Source organism: Syngnathus acus, chromosome 13 (assembly GCF_901709675.1).
Source record: "Syngnathus acus chromosome 13, fSynAcu1.2, whole genome shotgun sequence".
In the NCBI taxonomy this organism is placed as follows: Eukaryota; Metazoa; Chordata; class Actinopteri; order Syngnathiformes; family Syngnathidae; genus Syngnathus; species Syngnathus acus.
The window spans coordinates 9,098,171-9,122,327 of NC_051098.1; the positions used below are offsets into that span (position 1 = coordinate 9,098,171).

The 24,157-nt window shown below is 38.0% G+C and overlaps 1 protein-coding gene and 1 long non-coding RNA gene across 2 annotated transcripts in view; one reads left to right on the forward strand and one right to left on the reverse strand.

Annotated features, from left to right (window-relative positions):
* The window catches only part of LOC119133094, an 84,518-nt gene extending 65,527 nt beyond the window's left edge, over nucleotides 1–18,991 (reverse strand). The window contains exon 1 of the long non-coding RNA XR_005100049.1: nucleotides 14,246–18,991. This is a non-coding gene — a long non-coding RNA (uncharacterized LOC119133094). The remainder of the gene's footprint in view (nucleotides 1–14,245) is intronic.
* Nucleotides 1–24,157, forward strand: part of LOC119133092 (calsyntenin-2-like) — a 138,304-nt gene that overhangs the window by 95,144 nt on the left and 19,003 nt on the right. Inside the window, exons 6-9 of the mRNA XM_037268765.1 lie at nucleotides 3,047–3,232; nucleotides 4,846–5,103; nucleotides 5,372–5,493; nucleotides 19,414–19,576. Of these exons, the coding sequence (XP_037124660.1) occupies nucleotides 3,047–3,232; nucleotides 4,846–5,103; nucleotides 5,372–5,493; nucleotides 19,414–19,576 (729 nt within the window). The remainder of the gene's footprint in view (nucleotides 1–3,046; nucleotides 3,233–4,845; nucleotides 5,104–5,371; nucleotides 5,494–19,413; nucleotides 19,577–24,157) is intronic.

Here is a 24,157-nt window from a genome sequence, read left to right on the forward strand (position 1 = left end):
TGTTTAAATTATATATTTTTTCCATTTTATAACAGAACTGAAGGACTTTCTGAGTCAGACTTTCTTTTAAACAGATATTTTCTATTTGATCCTCATAATTAGGGATTTCAGTTGCGGGTTGGATTTGACGATTCAAGGAGCCAGATTAGATCCACGGGCCAGTAGTTGATAATAAACTACTCTCCAGCTCAGCCACAACCATAGCGAGGATAAGCTGCATAGAAAATGGACGGTTGAATAAAATGTATTTTTGAATGGCCTAAATGAGCTCCATCTCATCTCCCTGTGGCAAAATATGCACCAGTTTACCTGAGAACAAACATGACGACTACCACACACATTATTCATTGCTCACACAATTTGTCACTGTCACACGTTATTGTTTTCATCCGCTGCCTCTATATCTACCGACAGCTGTACAATTCTTTATCATATACTCTTTTGACCTTCCTTGTCATGTGAAGTGTATATTACTGGCTTCAGAAGACTGATAATTATTTATCTTGATTTAACCTATGTATGAAATAATTGACATACTACACTACCTTTGGACCCGACTGATGTTTTTATTCATAAAATGTAAGGTTTTTCCAGGTCAGGATGATTAAAAAAATGTACTAAACCCATTTCTTTCCACAATTTATAATGATTAGGTACTATACAGAGTACTTACAGGACCTGAAGCCGAATAATAGATTGAGCTTTGCATGTATGATTAGTACTTCAACACTCGATACATAGTTTGTGTCTTGGCAAGTAGTCACACCCCACATTTTTAAACAATACAGATGTTTCTTCAAAGCTCTTAATATTTCCACAAAATATTTGACTGTTTTTGAGCTATAGCTCTTTAATGTTAGCAGGGCTTTGTTTTTTGTTATCAATAATTATATACGTATAATAACAGCAAGGAAATCAATGCACAAAAATAGACAAGGCCAAATAAAAGCTACTTTTAAAGGTCAATGTGATCACTACGATAAATAAGAATTGAAAATGTCACAGTTTGAGGTTCCTGCCCTCAATTAATAAATCAATCAACTATCTCTTGGCAAATATGTTGAGGAACCTTTCATGTGTTCACAATAAATAATAAAAATCAGCAATATATAAACATTAAAGATAGAGATATAAACTGATGACTATACCGAGGTGTTTGTTTTCATCACATATGCTGTACAGCAATTGCCTTTTACAAATCTTAATTTTATGAAGTCTACTGCAGGCAAGCACCCAACACAGCAGAAAGCAAAACGCATTCTTTTAACCCATGCTGAGGTTCACCACACAAAGGATACATAATAGCCCACTGCTATCTCGTTGAAACATCAACACCTTATACCGGTACAGTATTGTTGTCTGTAAAACGCAATACGGTCTCAGATCAATAGAAGCATTTTAGAAAGTATTTTTTTTTTAAAAATAGTATTGCTGTTACTGCCCCAAGGTTATTTCCAGATGTAAAAACCACAAATAAAATGCATTCACACCAACCTTTTGCTAAGTTTCACAACTCTCTTTTGCTATGCCCACTATCTCAATACTCGGTGCTGACAGGATCTGTAAGAATTGCCATCTTGGAAATTCAAATGCTCCTGATGTGCGATTGATGAAAGAAGTAAATTGTGATGGCATCTACGTAAAGTAAGCTTATCTATCAGCCACACCAATATAAGAACAACCATCGGTCAGTGAGTATTATGGAAAATGTGATAGGTCAGTAATTAATAGTTGGGAGTACATAATCATACATGTATTTCAGGAAATGTAAAAGGTAAAATTATGAGACCACCATTATTTTGTTTGATGTCTTGTTCATTTTAACGTCAGGTGCTATTAAATGTGTATCAAGAAACAAGGGTGGTCTCATATTTTTATCATTGGTTGTACATGAGACATCCGCCTCGCAATTGAGTGGTTCGCAATCAAAACCTGGGATTTGTCTGGGTATTCTGACTTCCTTGCACCTTAGAAAAACATGCGTAATAGGTAAAATGACAGAAAGGATTCATAATTGTGAAAAAGTACACAAAAAGTTCATTTACACAGTATGTGCCCTTGGAATGACTGGCAACTAGTTCAAGATATAACCTGTCTCTCACCTAAAAATAAGCTGTTACGGGTTCTGGTTCACCTGCAAAACTTATGAGGACAAGTGGTGTAGAAATTGGTTGAAAATTTGTATGACAGCTTTGCTTTCATCACACCTCCTGACAAGCTCACAAGTGCAAATGCTTGAGCAGCCCTCAGCAATCACAGTCTGCAAGTGGTAAATCAAGTGCAAGACAGGTGCAGCCAGTGTATGAGTTACGGAGGAGAGTGTTTGAGGTAGTGAAAACATGACAGATTCAACAGACTGGTGAGCAAAACACATCTCTCTTCCTTTCTCTAGTCAGCATTGTGTGATGCTCCTCTATCAGCTTGCAAGGGATCATTCTAATGCTCTGCATAAATAGGTGAATGAGTGGGTACAATGAAAGATGGATGGTAATTCATTTAGGCATTCTCAAGTTAGAAAAATGGGAATTCAGGTAGAGGTGTAAAAATTGACTGATTAATCAATAAGTAATCGATTATCAAATTAATTGACATCTATTTTAACAATTGAGTAATCGTTCAGAGCCATTATTTTACTTAAAATTGTCCAAATCATCTAATTTCAGTCATTCATGAAAACAGGCTGATTTAGCTTGTGTGTCAAAATAAGATATCCGCTTTTACATTTGGAGAAAACAAAAGCAAGCAGTAACTGAATTTGTTTCAAACAGCTTCTTGGGTACATCAGTCCCTCAGTGTGATATTCCCTGGATGTTTTTTTTTTTTACAATTCTAAATAAACATTTCTAACAATTATAAATGATCAATTAAATAATCAACAAAAATGTTTTTAATACACTTGAACGCAAAATTATTTGTCTCCTGGAGAAAAAGATTCACATCCAAGAGGTAAAAACACACCTAATTGGGAACGATAACAGAAGGAGCACTAAATTTACGACTTAGCATCATATTTTTATACTTTGTTATTCTAACTCCAACTCTCTAGGCTGGAATAAACGAGTTGACTACGAGCCCGGAACAGGAAGCAAACCGCTGTTTCCTCAAATGCATCTGGAAACATGTGGTGGGCTGCTGTCTTCTGCGAGAACTACAGTTGAGCTGCTGACCAATCACATTGGAAAGGGATGTGACCGTGACACCTACTCTGAGAAGTCCCTACAAAAACTATGTGGTTGGTTCTACATTTTGTCCTTGGTCATAAATTACATAGTCCAATTGGGCTTTGACAGTGTGGCTTTTAAAAAAATATTTTTTTCTCTTCAAACTGTATTTTGATGACTTCCAGCCACTTTTCCTCCTTAAATTTTGAATTACGTAACCTCGCAGATGGTTGACTTGAAAGGTGACAATATAATTGTGGAATGTTAATGCAAGGGTTCATGTACTGAACTTTCATTCTGTGAATTGGATCAAGCTAATCCACCAGATAGATTGAATTTATGTTATGGTGCCAAAAGTGCAAGGTGGGAGATTTTTCTTTCATCACCATTTTGTTGATTAATTAGTTTGTTACATGGCAGGGTTACACAAAAGCAACTCAACCAATTTGAATGAAGATTTGGGGGAGTGTGGCACATGGGTCAAGGAAGTATTGTGGAAAAAAAGATTGCTGTCTATAGTAATGGCTACCCAATTTGCAGTGTTTGCACACATTTTGCTTCGTGAACCACTTCTTCAACAAAATAATTTTAATTTGATTGAAAAACTGTCACCCCCGTGATACCTGCCACTGAAGATGTTGCCAAACTTTCTAGCTAGGAAACCAGTTTTGCTGATCCAATAATACATGGGGTGCTACCATGATATCTAACTAAGATATTTCAGCTATTTCCACTTAATCTAACAACCTCTGCATTGCTTTCACTGGCTAGCCAGTGCATGCATGATTTATCACTACGGAGTCCTTTGCAGATATCGCATAATAATTATGTGATAGCAAGAAAAACTAATTTTAATTGCCTTTTTAAGGCCTAATCAATTTCATATTATGTCCAACAACAGCGGGGAAAGGCTGCAGCTGCGTGCTGGGAAAGTCAATGCATATTTATTTATTGAAGGAATCTAATTACGTAATAGAGCGAGAATGTTGAGGCTGTCTCGTGTACGGCCTGAAGAAACATGGCGCAGGAGAGAGGAAACATCAAATATGGTGCACGACAAATGTTTTATTATAAGCAGGAATTGTCAGGTCTGCATTGTAATCTTCATTTAGCACAGTTTTGTGGCGTGTTTTTATCTGAAGAGAAGGGGATGTTTAAATACATTGAAGATACGGCACGAAATGTATGTCAAGGTGACATACAAAGTCTTCCCAGGACTCAATTCATTGAAATTATTTGATTATGAATGTCAGGGACGATCGAGTTGCTTTTCGAGAGAAGATTAGAATGGGGTATGACTCAATACAATGAAGTGATGATGAGTACTTAGGAAGATATAAAAAGGTCAAGTAACAAAAGTAAACAATTTATGTGATTGGGTGCTTCAGTTCGTCCTTGCTGCATGTCTTTTGTGTAACTCATCAACAGACGGCAGCCACCTCATTTTACAATGTTTGACTCATCTCTCCTCTGGAAAGTCAATTTCATTTGCCATGAATCAATAGTCACATAGTCTATCAATTCTGGACCATTGATTATGTATTAAGCCGTGCCATCTGCTTTACGCAGTAAAGTAATCATAGCCAAGGTTGGAGCAATCAATGACACATCTACTGTGATTGTTTATGACACTTTTCTTTCATTTTTCTGTCAAATCTTTCTGTTCCAACGGCAATGACTCTAGGAGCCTCATCAGGCAGCACTGATCTTTTGCCTGCCCCCTCCGCTACCACGAACTGGACAGCTTCTCTGATGACAGACAGTGGGAGAGACAGTGACTTAATTTTTAGGTTTGATGGTCACCAGGCAGCTAAAATCCCAGACTTGGTGGTGCCCCAGAACTTGACGGACCAGTTCACGATAGCAACCTGGATGAAGCATGGGCCCAGCCCTGGTATCAGGGCTGAAAAGGAGACCCTTCTTTGTAATTCTGACAAGATAGGTGAGTGTAAACACATCGACTCATCTCATTTAAAATGAAAATGCATTTATATAGATTAATTGTTCCTAAACAAACCAGTTCTACTATATACTATGAGGCTTGGGGGAGAAACCAAGCCATTAATTTAAGTTTGTATTTGCAATGGTACTGCATGACAAAGTAACTTACAAAACCGCTGACTTTGCTCTGAGCGAGAATTTTCCTTATAAATATTCCAATAGATGTGTGTTTTTTTTTCTCCAATTCTTTCATTCTTTCCCATCTACAGAGATGAATCGCCACCACTACTCCCTGTATGTCCACAATTGCCGCCTAGTGTTTCTGCTAAGGAGGGACTTTACTCAGGTGGACACGTTCAGACCTGCCGAGTTCCACTGGAAACTGGATCAGGTAGGAAGCATTAAGTCCTACATAAACAGTTCATGTTCGAAAAGGAGTAGGAAGAAGTAAAAACGTTTCTGCTCCTGCCCCTTTAATCCCCATTCAATAAATAAATAAATCTTCATCATTTTCATATGTTGTAACCGTAATACACAATGAAATCATTTTTAATAAGGGGATCGCCTGACTATTTGAGGTACATAATATTGGCCCATTGTCAGCAAGATATTAATTCAAAAAGCACTACTACACCCGTTAATAATAAACTATACACCTTGAACGTAATGATAATTTCAAAAACTCATTCTCAATCCCTTCCTCTTCCTGTACTTCTTTAAAATGTTTATTTTCCATGTCTTTTTGTACTGGGTTATTCTACTCCTGTAAACAGAGAGCTTCCAGTTTGTGCCTGATTTAAGGATAACTAGAACACTAAGATTGAATTCTGACTTTCTGCATTTTGACCCTGCATTGCAAACATACTTGTACAGGAATATACTTGCTCCAGGACTGCGTGAGTTTTGGGTGGATAGCAGCTGCCCGATGATCAAAGATGTTGTCTGAAAGTCAGATAGGTCACCTCAACACACCAAATGAGGATGTCTGTTTCCAGAGATAGAACCCCAGCTGAGCCTAAACATCCAGGTGTAGCACCCAGGGCTAATTTGATCTTCAAACGTCTGCCTTTTGGCTGCACAACGTGGAAGCAATCCTCATTTTAAAGGACTACTCTGAATTTACCACAGAGAAAAGTCATCCTTCCCATTAATTTTATCCAACGTTGTATGCAAGGAGTCATTTCAATGAAAACAAAATAGTGAGAGCAGAAAATGAATGCAGCTTGACAGAACTAGGCAGAAATAGGCAGTAGAATATTTGAAAACCATACTCAGAAGGGTGATGACAGGTTTATATATATATATATAGCTGACATTTAATTATGTATTTAATAATATTTAATTTTGTATTTAATAATATTTCATGAACACTCTACATGAGATAAATATCATAACTTTTCTTAACTTTATAGTTTTTTTTTTATAATGCAATGGGCTATTAAAGACTAACGGTGAAAGAAACCTGGTTGCATCTATTAATTTGACCTGCGGGGAATGGCTGTGTTGTATCTGTTAACAACAGTTTAGTCTTAGGCAGCATGGCAATGTGTCTAAAGGCCCATTGTATTTACTGTGATCCACTGCTTTTTATGCCTTGTTTTCTTTGCTCTGGGCATTGTTGCCAGAGTTTTATCGAGCTACTTAAGAGCTTTTGCAATGGTATTGACTGTATGCTTGAGGCCCAAAGTCTCAGCCTTTAAATGCATTATTTCATTCAAGCATCTCGATGCAGAGGACTGTCGATTGTGAAAGGGTAGTTGGCAATTGCAAGCACTGTAGAAAATGTGATTTAGTCTGCACATGTAGAAATAAAAGCCTTTGGGAAAATGCAAAGAAAAAAAACACAGGCTATGTGACCACTTCATAACTACGGGTAATGGATATCATAACGTAAATTAATAAAATTGCTAATTTCCCCTTTGTCAAACTAATAAAGTTCATCCTACCTTAAACAGCATATCATGGCAAATTTGAATGAATCATCCAACATTTTCAAAATAATTGTATTATTAGATTTTAGCTTAATACCGACACATGATTCTCTTCATGACCATAACTGGTCGAGTTTTGAAATGTTTCTTTTTTTCCTCCATTCGCAATCGGAATTGGCAATAAATGGCATATAAATGCTTCACTTATCAAATCTTCTGATAGGCTTGGTAGTGTAATGATTTTTGTATTTGGAACGTTGCATGCTTGGGCAATAATAGTTGAAAATAGTTGAATGAGATTTTTATCTATAGACAGAAAAATAAATTTGAAATTTTTGAAACATTTACTCAAATTCATATCGCTAATATCGCCTAATTTACTCCAGCCAAAAGACGTTTTGGGCCCCATAAGTCTATTAATCACACTCCTCAATCTTTCCAATCATCTCTGGAGAACAATAATGTTTTGTGAGTGCTGAGCAATGTGCAATGGGGTTATTCGCACACTGCAGACAAAACCTTTTTGCTGCTGGTCCACGACCAAACAGGGTTACAGAAAGTCGTGTAGAATTGAAGCATGTAAAAAAATAGAGGCTTTGCTGTATTTATATTTTATTTTTATGTTTTCTAATATATTAACAATATTTAAGTATATTCATAATGTGTAATACTACTGTGACTGTGCCACAAAATATATTATATACCAATATGCAATAACCATATTTATATGCAAAAGGAATTATCCATAAAATATGACAGTATTAACTTGTCCCTGTACCAGTGACCTTTTCCCATAACAATAACCTGTTCTCAATTATGTTGAGCAATAGCAATTTGTCTCCTTTCTATTCTACCTTTATCACAAAGCCAAGCTTTTATTCAATACTGTTTCGAAATTAACACAGCATTGGCGTCTATAAATCAGCACTGCTCTCTCTGCACATAATTTTAATGGATTATTTTAAAGACCAAAAAGAGGGCATTAGATCCAAGATACCCCAGTCTCTTTCTATAGTTAAAACATATTTCTTCTGATTATTGTCTTGGTATGACAAGAGTTAGTTTCTGGTATGACAAGAGTTACCAGAAAAACCCCAATCAATTTATTCTTCCGCTGCAATTGCCTTCTCAGTCGTCTGAGCTCATTGTCAGACTCTCTAGAGCACAATTTGAATGCTGAACATCTGGCGTGTTAAAATTGCCAATGTCTTGTTATTTACTGCTGACTTACCATGCTGCTAAACTGTTGACTGTTTAGTGCCCACATTTACTGATGATATTTGGAAAGAAATGGAATGAGATGCAATTGAATTGAATATTAGGTCACAATCACGGGAAAGCTGAAAATCTTTTTCTCTTTGCAAATTGAGACTCTAGAGATGTGTACATGATGAGGTAACAGACTATATAGTAATAGTCACATTGTGTAATGAATTATGTTTGCAAATTATTTTTAGTGATTGCTGTCTCTCAACTACGTATCCACCCACTATCAAACTATTCAACTTGGATGTCCAAAGTAAATATTAAATCATATTCTCTGACTTTATTCAATACTATGGATGCTCTGCCATCTTTACATCATACGTCCATCTTGAGTCACAATGGCAAACTGATTGAAACTTAATTTGCGTAGCTACACATATCTGCCTGCGTCGTCAGACTTTGGTGTTGCTAAAACCATAATCAGAATATAGCTTGGACTCTATACTGAGTATATTCTATGCCATAGAGCACCTTGCAATTACTGTAATGCATTGATAAAGCAACATTTGTTGGAACATTTCACTATTTCCATTACTAATGTATTCAATTGTAATAATGAAAATGGTCAAATGAGTTTAAACATTTCTTCAAAGAATAAGAGTCATATTTAGTGCATGCATAGAGTAAGAAACATGTCTAATAGGAAAAGATAAAGGGGAATACAAAAGCAAAATATCATCCATACAACTATTTTTGTGCCCAGTGCAAGTAAAGTCAAAGTATAAACAATTAAAGAGAATTCAGAAATGTGTTTAATAATGTCTGAAAACAAGCCAAAATTGAAAACAATATAACCTTGAATTGCGGAGATATAGGGCTCTATTTTTGTGCCTGGCATAAGTCTTGTGTTAAGTGCAGCCCAGCTGTGCACATGGGTGGTGTTTTCCTTCTTTTGATATTTTTGTAGACAGACACATTTACAAATTGGTGTTTGTGCCTATGTGGCAGTGAACAAGCGACTTGCTTCACGGCCAGTTGAAGCGGCGTCTCCACTCATTCCCTTTAAATTAAGTACAGGCGAGGCGTGCGGTCTCCATGGCAAAAGCATAACAGACCTGCTCGTTGAAGTCCATGAAAGACATTGAAGAGCGCAAAGCACAAACATAAGATACTGCTAGAAGAACTCCACTTGTGGATGATATAAACTTGGCCGCTGTGATGTGACCCTCAATTGTATCTGTGCATGACAAAACACCCTCCCCCTTCCTCCTTGCACACACCAGTTGCGATCAGAAGCGTGCTTTTAAAAATAAATTAAAGATGCTAAAAATAATATCAATGCATTCAGTTAATGTATTACCAGAATAAGTCACAGGGATCGATACTCATCATATTCATGAATGAAAACACAATGACATTCATCACAACGGAGCACACAATCTTTGGTCATCAATCCATCCATCTTCTATACCGCTTGTCCCCATGGGGGTCACAGGCGTGCTGGAGCCTATCCCAGCAGCCATCGGGCAGTGGGCGGGACACCCTGAACCGGTTGCCAGCCAATCGCAGGGCACACAGAGACGAACAACTACTATCTGCACTCTTACTCACACCTCGGGGCAATTTGGAGTGCTCAGTCGACCTACCAAGCATGTTTTTGGGATGTGGGAGGAAACCGGAGTGCCCGGAGAATACCCACATGGGCAGGGGGAGAACATGCAAACTCCACACAGGGAGGACAGGAGGTGGAATTGAACCTGCACCCTCCTAACTGTGAGGCGGACATGCTAACCAGTGCACTACCGTGCCGCTCTGCACTCTGGTCAAATCCACCAAAATGGTATTGCACAACCTGTGCCATAATTTAGACCTGCTAAAATCTAGTCTATTTACTTCTTGTCACCAAATTGTCAGGTACGCCGGGTCGTGTCATTAGAAAAAAAAAAAAAAACTTTCTTGGTCCGCCGAAACATGGCACAAAGCAGTCTATCAAATTCCCAACACGCTAAACTAAACTTGCACCAGGACAAAATTGAAGATGCTCCATTACACTTGGCACCTTTCTATGAAAGCTGGGCCCAGACAACATGGTGTCAAAATTATTACTGCATAATAGAAAAAACATGCACACACGTACAGCTGTCTCTGAATTTGCACCAAATTAATGTGCAAATGAGGCAATTTTGAAACACACGAGGCATAAGGCAAAGAGGGAAATAAAAGTAACACTAAAAGCACAACAAGCAACTCCTCAATAACCTGTCAATAAAAAGAGACAGTACCATCTGTGTGATGTGGATTGAACAGTTTTGATTTTCCTTTTTTTTTTTTTGTGACTCTGATGATTGCTACCGTGGCAAAAATGAGCCTTATCCCGAAAAACCAAACTAGAAAAGAGATTGGTTGGCAGATGTCTGGTGTACACAGTGATAATTACATTTGCTGAGGCCTGATGACAAGATGGTTTAAACCCATATTTTCTGAAATATTGTTTTTCAAAAATGAGCCTCATCCCGAATAACTAAACTAGAAAAGAGGTTGGTTGGCAGATGTCTGGTGTAGGCAGTCAGTGATAATTACATTTGCTGAGGCTTGATGACAAGATGGTTTGAACCCACATTTTCTGGAATATTATTTTTCTTTATCGCTGGCATCTTCGGACAAAAGTACATCCTTTATATATACCAGTACTCTCAGTTTACTTTTGTGTTGTATCAGCCACAAAATATTTGGATACTTGCCAACTGCCTGTCATAAAAAAGAAAATTCACACCTTCACACCGAATGCAAAAGTGTATTCTTCACAGGAGTGAATACTATCCTGTTTTTTAAAATGAGATTTATTGACTACTGATTATAATAACAATAAAATACAAATAAAAAAAAACTATTCCAATGCAATTGAAAGAAAAAATGTAGATATTGGAAAGAAAGACACTTTCTTAGAAAAAGAGAGCACTCTTATTCCAAATGCCGTACTGCCAAAGGAAAACATTGGTGTTCCAGTTTCTATACTTCCAACTTTATGGGTACGATTTAGGGAAGGCTCTTTTTTATTCCAGAGTGACTGTGCCCTAGTTCACAAACAAAATTCATAAAGGCATGCTTGGATGAGTTTGATGTAAATGAACGTGACTTGAAAAGAAATGTGGAACGAGGGTGAGTGAACTGAACTAGATGCAGACTGCACAACTTCATTCATATAGTGGTTATTACTTGCTTGTGATATCACTGAAATACATATCTGCTGTATTATTGGCATACACAATAGGATGTCCTGAATAACATGTTAAGCATTGACAGAAAGGAATATAAACTTGTCACGATTAATAAGCGTAATCACAAATGACAGGTTTGTGTTGAAGCACTCGGAACGATATTACTCACAGTTAGAAATAGCATCTTTATCATATTACAGAGGCACTGCTGGATTATTTGTTATCATTGTGCATTTCCCAAATTAAATTAGTCTTTATTGCAAACACCTTTTAAAACCTTTTTCCCGATGTTTGCAATCTCTCTTTCACATCCCCCCATCCCTATATTGTGTAGTGTCGAGATTTTTCTCATTATCCTTGAATGCCGCATCTGCTTCCCATGCAAATTGCTTTATTGCATCTGGAGGAATCGCATTGGTCGGATTTTACTGGTCTGAGCTGGTAAATGGGCATTGCTATCGCAAAAATTAAGTTCGTTCCGACAATGGAAAGAGAACCCTTAGGTTGTTACTGTAATCATTTAATTGAAGGCACGCTTACAGTATTTGAAGAGAAGTTTCCCAAAAAGCGCCAGGCACCACTGGGAGCAATTTAGGATTCAGTGTCTTGCTCAAGGACATGGTCACCAAGTGGGAGGATTGAATCAACAACCTTCAAGTTGGTATACAAACACAACCACTGAGCCACATCGGCCATTATGACTAACCTCTGGCATCCGCTGATTAGACAATATTCAAGTTGAGAAACAAATTTTCCAATAGCATTCTATTTCAGCATGGATATGTTCATCAAATCCCCATGAGAGATTATTATTTTACTATTATTCTATCTCATGTACACACACACAAACTTGCAAACAAACACACACGTTTCAGATCGTGTTGCTGTCGCCATTGTGGTTTCATTATGTAAATTAAATACAGTGCTTAACACATTTATCACCACCATAAATTGGCAAAATTAAAACTGTTTGTTTCAATGACGATTGAATAGTGTTTGTTCATGTTCATTCCATTTTTGAACAGGAAATACATTTAAAAATAATTCTTTTTTTTTTTTTAATACATAAATTTTTATTGGCTGAATGCGTTCCTGAAAAGAAGATATACATTTGATGGTTCTTTTTTTCATGATGGTACCCCAAGGTAATTTAAATAAACATTTTGCTTGTTATATAATCAATAGTTATGCTGAATAATTAATGCAACACCATAAGAATGGGACTGCAAAAACATTATCACGACTCTTGAGCAGAACACATTTCCATCTTCAAATTGCATCATGGAATGCCAATTTAGCCCCAGACCAAAAAAAAAAAAATCAAGAAAATTGAAATGGTGACAAGCAGTTTAAATTACTCTTGCATAGTCCTTTTTTGTTGCACGTTTCAGTTATTTTCTTCAAATTCAGTATTTAGTATTAAGAAAAAAATATTTGAACTCATTTTCAAAGGTAAAAACACTAGCCAGATGGAAGAACAAACACATCACAAGATGACTACAAGCAATTTCCTTATCAACTGAAAAGAAATGTAATGTAGCATAATGCATTCAAAGCATAACTTCATGGTGTATAGAAAATAAACAGTAAAAACTGCAGATCTTTGAAATTCGTCATATTAATCTTATTCAAGTCACCAGTAGCCGCTCTTTGTTTTTGTTTCCCCACACATTTGTCTTACTTTTGAGGCGAATGACTGTTTGAAACTTCCATTCCAGACTTCCCTTTCCACTCAAGTAGTTTTTAAGAAGAAAAGTTAAGGTGCTTTGCTTCTGGTTTTGCTTCCAAATGGCTAAAGCACTTCCTGGAGGGCTGCTGTCAAGCGCGTGCAGTGAAGATTTATTGTGCACATCCCACCCTGACCTTAAGCATGGTCAGAGAAAAGGATGAGAAGAGTTGAATAGAAGGCTGTTGAATGTGGTGTAGGAGTACTAAAGGTGCATGTGTTGTCAGGGTTTTGGTAATCAAGAGCGGGCGCGTGATGGATGCTACGTGTCAGCAGGAGAGCTTGAACAATGTTTATCATGATGCTGTCTCATTCTATCTCTCTGCCTAAGTGCTTCAGTTTATGCATTCAAACTGCAAGATTGTGTTATATTGGACGCTCAACACATTGGAGCTTGTTAAATCTATCTGACATACATACGTCGCAATTTTACAACATGAATTTAAAATCTGCCATTGGCTTGCAACAATTTCAAATTATACCTGACCTCTTACCCAAAGGTCACATGGGATGGGCTGCAGTTCTTCAGCAAGCTGAATGATTAATAGTAAATGGATGGATGGAAGGAACACAGTGATTGTGTATGACTGCATATCAAGATGATAGTTTAAGAGAAGAAAAATGGACACTATCTTCCCTCAAAGAGCGCAACCACAAAGCAGTGTCACCTGATTTTCCCCAGTTCTTTGCCCCAACTTGAAAAAAGGCCTTGGTCTTTAGAATGCAAGAACAACTCAGATCTTCCTCTTTTTCTTTTTTGCAGTTCATTGCAAGGTTAATTAGAGGGTGATTAGATTGATAACCTTAAACATTGCATTATTTTAAGTTGAACTAAATTCACTAATTGCATACATATACCAGGCAAATATGAAGCATTAGTAACCAAGTAAAAGTAAATAAGCAACTTCACTGAAAACATAAGCATATGCCAAACAAACATCCACTTTGCCTTTGTGAATACTTAATTGATTGAGCCACTCAAAGTTCAGATAAATAGAGCTTGTAGCTCAAACCAAACATTTCAAACAAACCAAGCATTAACCAAAGTATAGCATTTCTTACCAGTTGTGTGTGACCAGAAGCTGAGATTTTCCTTGTTTGTTCCCCCCAGCTCACATGCTGGTCTGTAGGCCACATGGCCATCCCTGGCATCTGACAGGAAGTTTGGTGATATGTGATGTGGTCATTTTTTCTCTGCCCCCTGCAGGTCTGAATGGAGAGTAGTGGATATTTTGACTGAACGATCTCTGCCTCTGTTAGTTGACGTGACAATGGGAATGCTAAAATATTCCAGTTCAAGTTTTATGTTGGTGACAGATTGGGGTTATTGTTTTTTTTTTTATGTATCCCTAGATATGACACAGAAAAAACTAATAAGTTGGGGCCACAATACTCATTTGTGGTAAACAAAATAGGTATAGTGTGCACACAATTTGCTATTATGTTTCCATAATATACAGCTTATTCGCCACAAAATTAGTTCTATGTGCATATCAAATACTAATTTGTGAGTTTAATATCATCCCCATGAACAACTTTAACAATTGGGTAAGCAAATGGAGTGAATTAGAAACCTCAAGATGCAATGCCCTTAAGGACCATATCATTTCTTTTTCCCACCATGTCTAGGACTGTAATTTTCATTGTATAAAATATATATTTTGGCTTCCACTGTATTGCTTCACTTCTTTTACACATAATTATCTCATCCAGACATTCACTCAATTACAGTTGCCTTGGAAAAGGAGAAACCAGTTCACTCAATCACTGGGGATGTAAATGAATGACTCAGGGGGTCGACACTTGGTGAGTCAGCCCTAATTTCAATTTATAAAACTGAAGGACAAAACATGTTTTTCTCTATAAAATGAATAATTTCAACATTTATCACAAAGGCTCGGTTCACACTTCAGGCACATGCGTATGTATCTCATTTTTTTGTGCGACAGTCTGAACGGCTCAGTTTCGATTTTTTTTTTGATCGACCTGGTCACTTTGTGGTCCTAGATCGGATACGTATCAGTTTTTTTTCCAATCTGACCTCAGTTTGAATGGCCAGGTAACATAGATCCAAAATTGACATCATCCAAAGTCTAAAATGTGTGCTTTGTGGGCACAGGGAGAGTCCAGGGAGCAACAAAATTGAATCTGCCAATTCTTTCTGCGTAACAAAATTTACTTTATATTTGACTTCAAATTAATGCCACTCAAATGATGAAGCATAAAGTGGATATTTATGGTGATAGTAGTACGGTTCATTTATTACTTGTAGCAATGGTGTGATTTCATCTTTAGTAGAAGTCTCTGGAGATTGAAAAGCCTTGCCTCATTTCCCAAACATTTATACCTCCTCTTACATCGCTCCTCTGTAGATACGAGATGTTAAACAGATGAGCTCCGACACGCTGGAACACATTTTCCGCAAACACTATGTTGTCAGTGACATCGTTGCTCCTTCTACAGGTCTCTTGGGGGCCGCATTTGGTTTACACACCAGACAGTCTGAGGCCGCATTTATGTGAAAGCTGAGATAGGAAAAAAATGAATTTCACCCAAAAATCCAAATTAACCATGAAGACCTGCAGTGTTAAACTAACCATAGAGTGGATGTGTGGAAATCTGGGCTAATTAGCGTTTAACTGGGTGAAAATATTTCACTTAAACGGCCACACACGGATGTGATTGTGTTTGCAAAATGCAGCTTTGTGGATGTGAGGTAGCAATTCTGAGTCATACGACCATTGACTCGTGTCACAGCTTTGAGCTGCAAGATAATTGCTACACTAATTTGTTACTTTTACAAGTCAGTAATTCATAGTCGGCTTCAAGTATATCTCCCTGAAACAAACACACAGACAGAGGAACACCTGAAATGGCTGCTGCGCTATCACTCATGTAATTGTCGCTTTCATTTCATAATTATATGCCTTGCACACTGCCAATTTGGGGCTCTTACATAATTGTCCAAATACCAGAATGGATTGAATGATGAAACAGTCTGTTTCGACATTTTTCCCCTCAGACTATAAAATGAGAAATAATACTCCTTAACAAGAACAATGTCAGAGTTTCATCAAATGAATTTCTGACAGGCGAGAAGAGGAAGTTGGCAAGATTCAAAATTGCATCTGCTCGAATGTTGACAATAAATGTATATTTTTTTTCATGTTCACTTTGCATTTACAGCAACTTTTTCTCTCTTTTCCATAACTCACCTCCTTGACTTAAAGTCACCTTCATTCCAGTGCCCATCAATCTCTGTTAATAAGACTCAACAGCTCTACTCTCCTTGAATTTCTACCTCCAAATAATTTTTCTCATTTTCTCAGTCCCTCTGTGTGGCTCTCCACAAACATGTAAAAATATAAACAGCAAAATAAAATTAAAAATTGCTATACTGTCTGTGTTAAAACAGATTAAATGTATACTGTACACTTCATAAATGCCTTTTTTCCATTTTGTGGGGGTGTTTACAAAAGCCAAATTAATTACCAGATAAAGCTGTGCGGCATCAAAATATTATTGAATCCCTCCCAAATGAAATGGCACATCTGTAGAGTAAGTAATATGTTGTTGTTAGCTCATTAAACAAAATAGTAACTGCTACAAAATCCTAACATGAGGCTAATTACAATCTGTGACACTAGCGACTTAGCATTTCCAAAGATTGTAATAATAAATAGAGACAGACTGTAATGTAGTTTTACAGTATTTTTCTTATTAACACTTTGGAAATCTTCATGGGGTCACTATTATTTCTTATTTTTAATGCGAGTGGGCTGGCTTTTGTGAGAGGACAATCGGGTCACAGCCTTTATTAGAGCAGAGGCACTATTTGACAATATACAGTATATTGCCACTTATAAGTTATATTTCTGTTTCTTTTCCAGGACTCTTTCCAATATCTTGGAAAAGTTATTTTTCCGATAATTCTATTCACCAGTTTCCTTTCCTCATATTTTTCCTATCTGCACTCTACCCTGATCCATCTGTGTCATCTCTCTGGCCACCACCTTTTCGCCTCACATCGCCTTATCTATCTTTTTCTACTATCTTCCCCCTCCATCTCTCCTCTTAAGTTCGTAGGATGGGTGCAGATAGACTTTGAACTCCAAAGGAAGGATATGAGGCAACCGCTCCCACTGTCAGGTTCTAATAGAGAGACAAGCATTGAGAAAAGGCGAGCAGATAAACGAAAAAGAGTGAGATGGAAGTGGGCAGATAGCAATTCTGTTTTCTTCTTTCCGCCAAGTGCCCCAAGAGATGATGAAAAATCTTTGATGTGCTATGCTTTTGTTCTCCCTCTCTCGTTCACTCTGGTTTGTCCTCTGGTTGTTATCAGTCCTCTCTTTCCTTTGTTTGCAGGAATATTTACTTCGTTCACCATTTCCATCTGTCAATTTGCATCAGGCAGAGACTCAGGGAAGTAATCAGGGAATACATAAGTTTTTGCTCGCACAAGAAATATGAAGTGGAGATTCAGAACTGAACATCAACTCTGGCTTAGAAGATTTTTTGCTGACAAATAATGCAGCTCAGTTGATGTTTTTGCGTGCAAACAACTTCTGGTGGGTAGTGTGTTGTTAGAGCAAGAGCATCCTCATAGTGAGTTTGTAGGACGGATATATGGCTTTTTGCTACTCTGAATGTTGTGAAGACTTTGATATATGCTGCTGAAACAAAGTTTGTCGGATTGAATATAGGTTGTGCACCTTTTCAAAAAGGACTGTTTGATGCTAACACAAATCTCATTACCAAATAAACACCGCACCTACTGTGAAGCAAAATCATCCTTTGGTGCAAATAGAACAGAAATAAAGAGCCAATGTAGACAAAAATGTAAAAATAAGGCAAGCACTGTGGTTGATGTCGAGAGATTAGTCTGCTTGCTGGCTAAGCTCAGATAGTGTGGTTCAGATAATAGGCAGATGCATGGGTATTGGTCACATTTTTTAGATCACAAACTCCTGAGATTTAAACACAGGTTGGTAGCTTTTCTTTCCACTTTTCTTTTTTACGTAATTGGTAATTCTGAGGTAGTATCGGAGCTGGTGTAGTCTGACGTTTAATAACCGAGCCTCACTGCCCACAGCTCTTTGTGTTGAAACCAGTTATCACCACTAATTCAATACTCTCATTGCGCCCTTGTGAATGCACATTTCGGACACTGCAATGTTCCGCTTCGGTGAGTTCTGTCAAAACGAAACAGATGAATGAATCCAGCGCTACTGTTACGCCTTTGATGCATCAATTTACTAGGAATCCAGTGTGAAGGCGACAATAGATATGCAAGCTGTGACCTTACGCTGAACCTCCAAATCAAAAATGTCTGTTATTGATCTTAATCCCACCATGATCCTCTATTCAATCTAAGCACCAACTGCAGATATCGATGTTTCGTATCAAGCAGCAGTGATGAAAAGATCACACCAAGTTGCCTCACACAACCAAAAACACCACCATCGATTACAACTCACAGCCGCTGTGTGTGCAGAGAGAGGTCACCCATGGTCAAGTGGTCAGAAGTTGACCCACCTTGAATGAGAGGAGCTGAGAGGAAGAGATGAAGCACAGCTAAATAGGAATGGCACTTCTATGGCAAAACAGAAGGAGAAATTATGCAAAACATAAACAAAAGGGATGAGGGTGCTTGTGCAATCAATTACATCGTCAAAAGAGGGCCAAACATGCAAATGAGTGGCACTGTCAAGCTTTCCTCAGAAGAGGGTCAAACACTAATGTATTAAAATCAGCATCACATTCCTCTAAGTGTGGGCCCACTTACTCTTCTGCTTGGGAGAGGCGACAAGCTCCAAGGCAGTTTAACATTAATAGAAACATTGGTGGGCATCAGATTGTTTAAAAAAAAAATTCCATACATCCGTTTCTGATTAATATTGCAGATGAGCTGTCCCAGCTGACTTCGGCTAAGAGGTGCGGTACACTCTGACCAGGTCTCCAGTAAAATGCAGGGCACATGTTATCAAACTAGCGTTCAACCTCACATTTTATTGGTGATCTCCAGTCAACCAAACTCCACAGTGAAAGTCTGGAGCCAAGATTCAAACCCTGATCCTCAGAACTGTGAATCAGCCATGCTAGTCACTAACCAGGCCACCATTACACTTACTCTGTCCATATCAATGTCCTTCTGTGGGATGTTTTATAAAGTTGAAATATATTGTCAAGTCCGTGTGACTTTGACCGTGTTCTTTCTCTCTGTGTGCCAGATCTGCGACAAGGAATGGCACTACTACGTCATCAACGTGGAGTTTCCAGCGGTGACACTCTACGTGGACGGAGTGACATATGATCCCTATCTGGTGACAGATGACTGGCCCATCCATCCTTCCCAGATTGACGTACAACTTACAGTTGGTGCCTGCTGGCAAGGTGATCAGATTTGCTTCAGTTTCATTTCGACCGTTTCATAGTTCTAAGGAATATAGTGTTTCTTCCATTGCAAGCTGAATCAAAAGTCGGCAAGAATCTTTCTTCTGTGATTAGAGTTGCGAGCCATGTTACAGAAACTTTTCTTGAGGCCATCCATATTTCAATGCAAGTTTTATGTTGGCCTGGCTTCTTGCCCAGGATTGGCTGGCAACTGGTCCAAGGTGTACCCCGCACCTTGGTCAAAGTCAGCTGAGAGACTCCAGTTCACCTGCAACACTAATGATGGCAAACAGTATAGATAATTCAGAGCTAGTTAACAAATCCCAAATTATTCATGCTGATATTGTGTATTCACCACATTGTCCTAAAGGAGGAGTACCCAATACAGAGGAACCAAGGAGAGGACAGACCAACATAAAAACACAACACATATATATGCACCTCCTCATATACAGTTCTCCAAAAAAAACTACGAGTATGTGAACCTTTTGGAATCACTTCAATTTCTACATACATTGGTGGTAAAAGTGATCTCATGTCCATCTAAGTTACAATAATAGGCACACACTTCTTGGGTTCATGAGACAAAATGGGGTGATTAGGAGCAAAATCAATAGAAAGTATATTTTATGTTGGGCACAAGGAACGAATACAGATGCATCAGCACAGATATATTAAAAACCTGCAAACTGTTGCAACGAGCATATGCTTCACAGAGTGAAACAGAAAGAAAGCAACTTGGATGTAAAATAAGGCAGATTTTATAGGCTGCAAAGCACACCAGACCTGATGTACTATTTGACTCTTGTTGTGTTTGGCATCCAGCCTGAAAAATGCTACTGGGCAATCTATTCATTATGTAAACAAGGTCATTCAGAAGCTTAAGGCTGCAAAGGGCTTGGCTGAAATTTCAACATTTGGGGAATAATGGTGCTTTAGAATGAAGTGTTTTAAGTGATGCCCATTGGGAATCCTTACAGATGGAGGCACACAAGATTGGACATTGATCACCTTCATGTAAGGTTCAGGGAGGTTTTCTCTTTGTTGGTAATCCAAGAGGATCAGATGGTTAGTGAGAATCCCCCTTGCTTGTGAGGCACTTGCCATGTCAGAGGGAAGTCCAAATCCTGTGCTCGAGGCCCACTAGCCTTTATGTTTTAGATGTTTCCCCTCCTACAACACAACTGATTCAAATGATCGGCTCATCAGCAAGCTCTGCAGAAGCCTGATCATAATCATGAGTCGCTCTTTGGGATCATGCCACGGAATCTCAATTGGTTTTTGGTCAGGACTCTGGGTAGGAAACAATGTTGAAATCATTCTGTTTTTGACTTTGGGGTTGTTGTCCTGCGTCACCCATCTTCTCTTCAGCCTGACAAATTGGAAGTATTTTTTTCCGTCAAGGCAGCAAAGCAGTACCAAACCCATGATGCATCTTCCACTCGTACATTTCTGTACATCTTTTCTTCACACAAAGTGTCATTTGTTCCTCCCAAACAAAATTTTTTTTGCATTCTTCTATCTACACTGACAGTTTACCAGTAGTGCAGTGGAACTTCTAGGTGTTCTTTTGAAAACCTCATTATTTTTGGGGGGGAAATTGGCAGCAGTGTCTTTGTATGTGGTGTCATCCAATGATCATGATTCATCGTTATTTAATGATTTACTTTATTACACAAGAGCTTTTAAGCTTTTAGAAATACTTTTGTGTTTTTTTTTTTTCAATAAGTTCACAATTTCTAATTACGGGTATTCTGAGAGCTCTTTTGTGCAAAGTATGATACATGCTGGGCAATGAGAATGGAAAATGTGCTTTTTAAGGACACGGCTTCTATTATATACTCAATTTGATGACAGTAGACTAATTGACTCCTTCCTACAATAATGTTTTTGAAAAGTCATCAGCAGCTCTTATCCTTTCTCAACCCTGCACTTTGCTTGATATTCGTTTAAGCAGGCTGTTTGTCAATTGTTGTGACTTAGATTAAAATTGGCTCAAAATTTATGGCCATTTTAATCGGATAACAGGTTTCACGTCCCTTTTCTTGGGAACTGCATACTCAGACCTTCTGTGCTATCAGTCTTGTCTTTAACTAAATGGGAAGCAATTGATTCACATCTGAAACGTGAAAGATTAAGATCAGAGTCACAGTAAAATTGGTATTAAATGCGGCATTATGCTGGTTTAATATCAGAGCAAGCCCAACGATATCACTAATATTTCTTTTGACACATCATTACTAAGGGAACCAAAAAGCGTGGCACTTGTTCTTTGGTCCTGAATGAACAATTTAATTACAAAGGACACTGTCTTTGACAAATGATTGAACCAGTCGGAGTAAAGTCATACAATTAAAATGTCCTCTAAACGAATAGCTGACACGAATCACATCAGGGTGCAAAAAATAGCACTTTTTTGTAAAATTACAATTGTTTTGATAGTCCAAAAAGCATGTCATTGATTCTTTGACTCTTGAAAAAGAGTGACAATGCAAAGTGCCAGACCAAAGTGCCATTAACCACTACAGATTGCCTTTTGAAATCACTGAGCTTTGCGTTTGCTGATGTTACATTCAAAGAGATAAGAGTTCCCAACTATTTTGCTTTTCAGATTATACACACTCTCCTTTTACGTGGTTCCGGTCAGACATCTGAGAAGCGTACTTGATTACCCCAGCACTTAATTATGATATGAAACGATTACCTGTCAATCTTTTAAGCAATTAACTTGACTCCTCTATCTTTTCTCATAATCCCTTTGTGGGAATGACACTTGTAGGAAGTGTATTTTATTTGCTGCCACAGAGGCGATGATTACTGACTTAATAGTGACTCAACCTCTGACTACTCACATGTAAGTGACTTGAATGCCTAGCTAACTCTTGGTGTTTAAAATATTGGAAAAACTTACAAATCTAATTCTCACTTAATTTTAACTACCAAACAGAAATACAAAATGGCACTTTAAAACAACTACCAATTACACGTAGTGGAGCAATAAAACATGTAGCTTTTCATTTGTGAGCTCAGAGTTCACTGGTGTTGGCTCATAATCTCTGGAGGTTGAACAGTTTTAATTGGGGTGAAGTCAGGGCTCTGGAAACGTCTGATACAGCACACTCATCGTACCATGCTATCATGGATATTGCTTTGTGCACTGGGGCCTTTTGGAAATGGTCGTCACCTAAATGGTTCCCCAAATATTCGGAGTAGAAGAGGAAGTTGCAGAGTGACTCACTAATAACATCTCTCCCAGAGGCGTAGCCAGGAATTTTTCCAGTAGGGGCGCACGCCCACAGGAAAAAAACATCACCCACGCCGTTCGCTGATCGCTAAAACAACATCCGGGTCCGGGAGGCAAACGGTGAATGGATAACATCGCGCACATAGAATATCGCAAGCACATTCGCGCAAGACCGAAAGAAAAAAACGGCATGAAAATGAAGAATCGAAAAAGCTCGATTTCTTTCAACCGAGGCACAGGGAGTCCTAACCGGGGCGCCGCCCCGGCTCGCCCCGGCTTGGCTACGCCTCTGATCTCTCCGATCTTAACAATAATATAATGATGCGGATATGTACTAGCAATAATCAATGTGTTGGAAAAAAAGAAGTTTAAGAAGTTACAACTTTTAATGTTTCACTCGTCAATATTTTTTAAATAAACACACCGCTACAGCAACACAGAGCAATAATCATGAAAAACATTTGTGATCATATCAAAATTTGCGAGTTATTTCTCTTAGTATTATAACATTGTAAGATTCAGGGAGCAACAGTGTGTAGTCCAAACCCTGATTGATTAAATCATCGATTTAGAGGCGTGTACCAAAACCTCCTTGCAGGGACCTTTGTTTTTGTATAGTGTCAAGAGTTCAGACCGGAAAGCATGAGTAGACAAGCAATGGGTGCAAAGCAAACAGAAAGAAAATGTCAGTCCAAACAAAGCTTAGTTGCATGTAGCAGTGACATTTTCATTATATTCCTTGATGTAATTTCATGGCTCATAGCCATTAACTGGCCAGTCAGCATAGTTTGATGTAAATAGATTCTGTCACGACCACAGCAAGTAAATGTAATTGAGAATGATCACATTCTTGATATTTATGCTATGAAACTTTGAGCTTGGTGGCACAAGATTGTACGCTTTGGTAAGACGGTAATTAAATCAGTACCAACCCACCATTAGCAGCTGAGAACAAGCATTAATCGGTTGTGCATGAAAGTAAATGTGAAATAATGGCCTGCAATAAATTATTTTCATCAGTTGATGAAAATGAATAGCAATTATCCCCAAGCATGTCTCATTGAAATATACGGATATACTGACAGCATTAGCGTTTGTGGATTTAGCCATTGAATCATTTTGAGCAAAAACATACAATACAATGCAGTAAACTAAAATGAAATTGTAGTTTTTTTCACAAGATACAGAGAAAATATGTTGTCAGTATTATTAGACGTATGTTTTCTGATATGTGGATGCTAAAGTACCAATCGTTTGATGGCTTCAATTGACCATAGAAGCAATGACAATTTTCATATATTTTCAAATATTTGTATTAAGACTCACAATATGTTAGT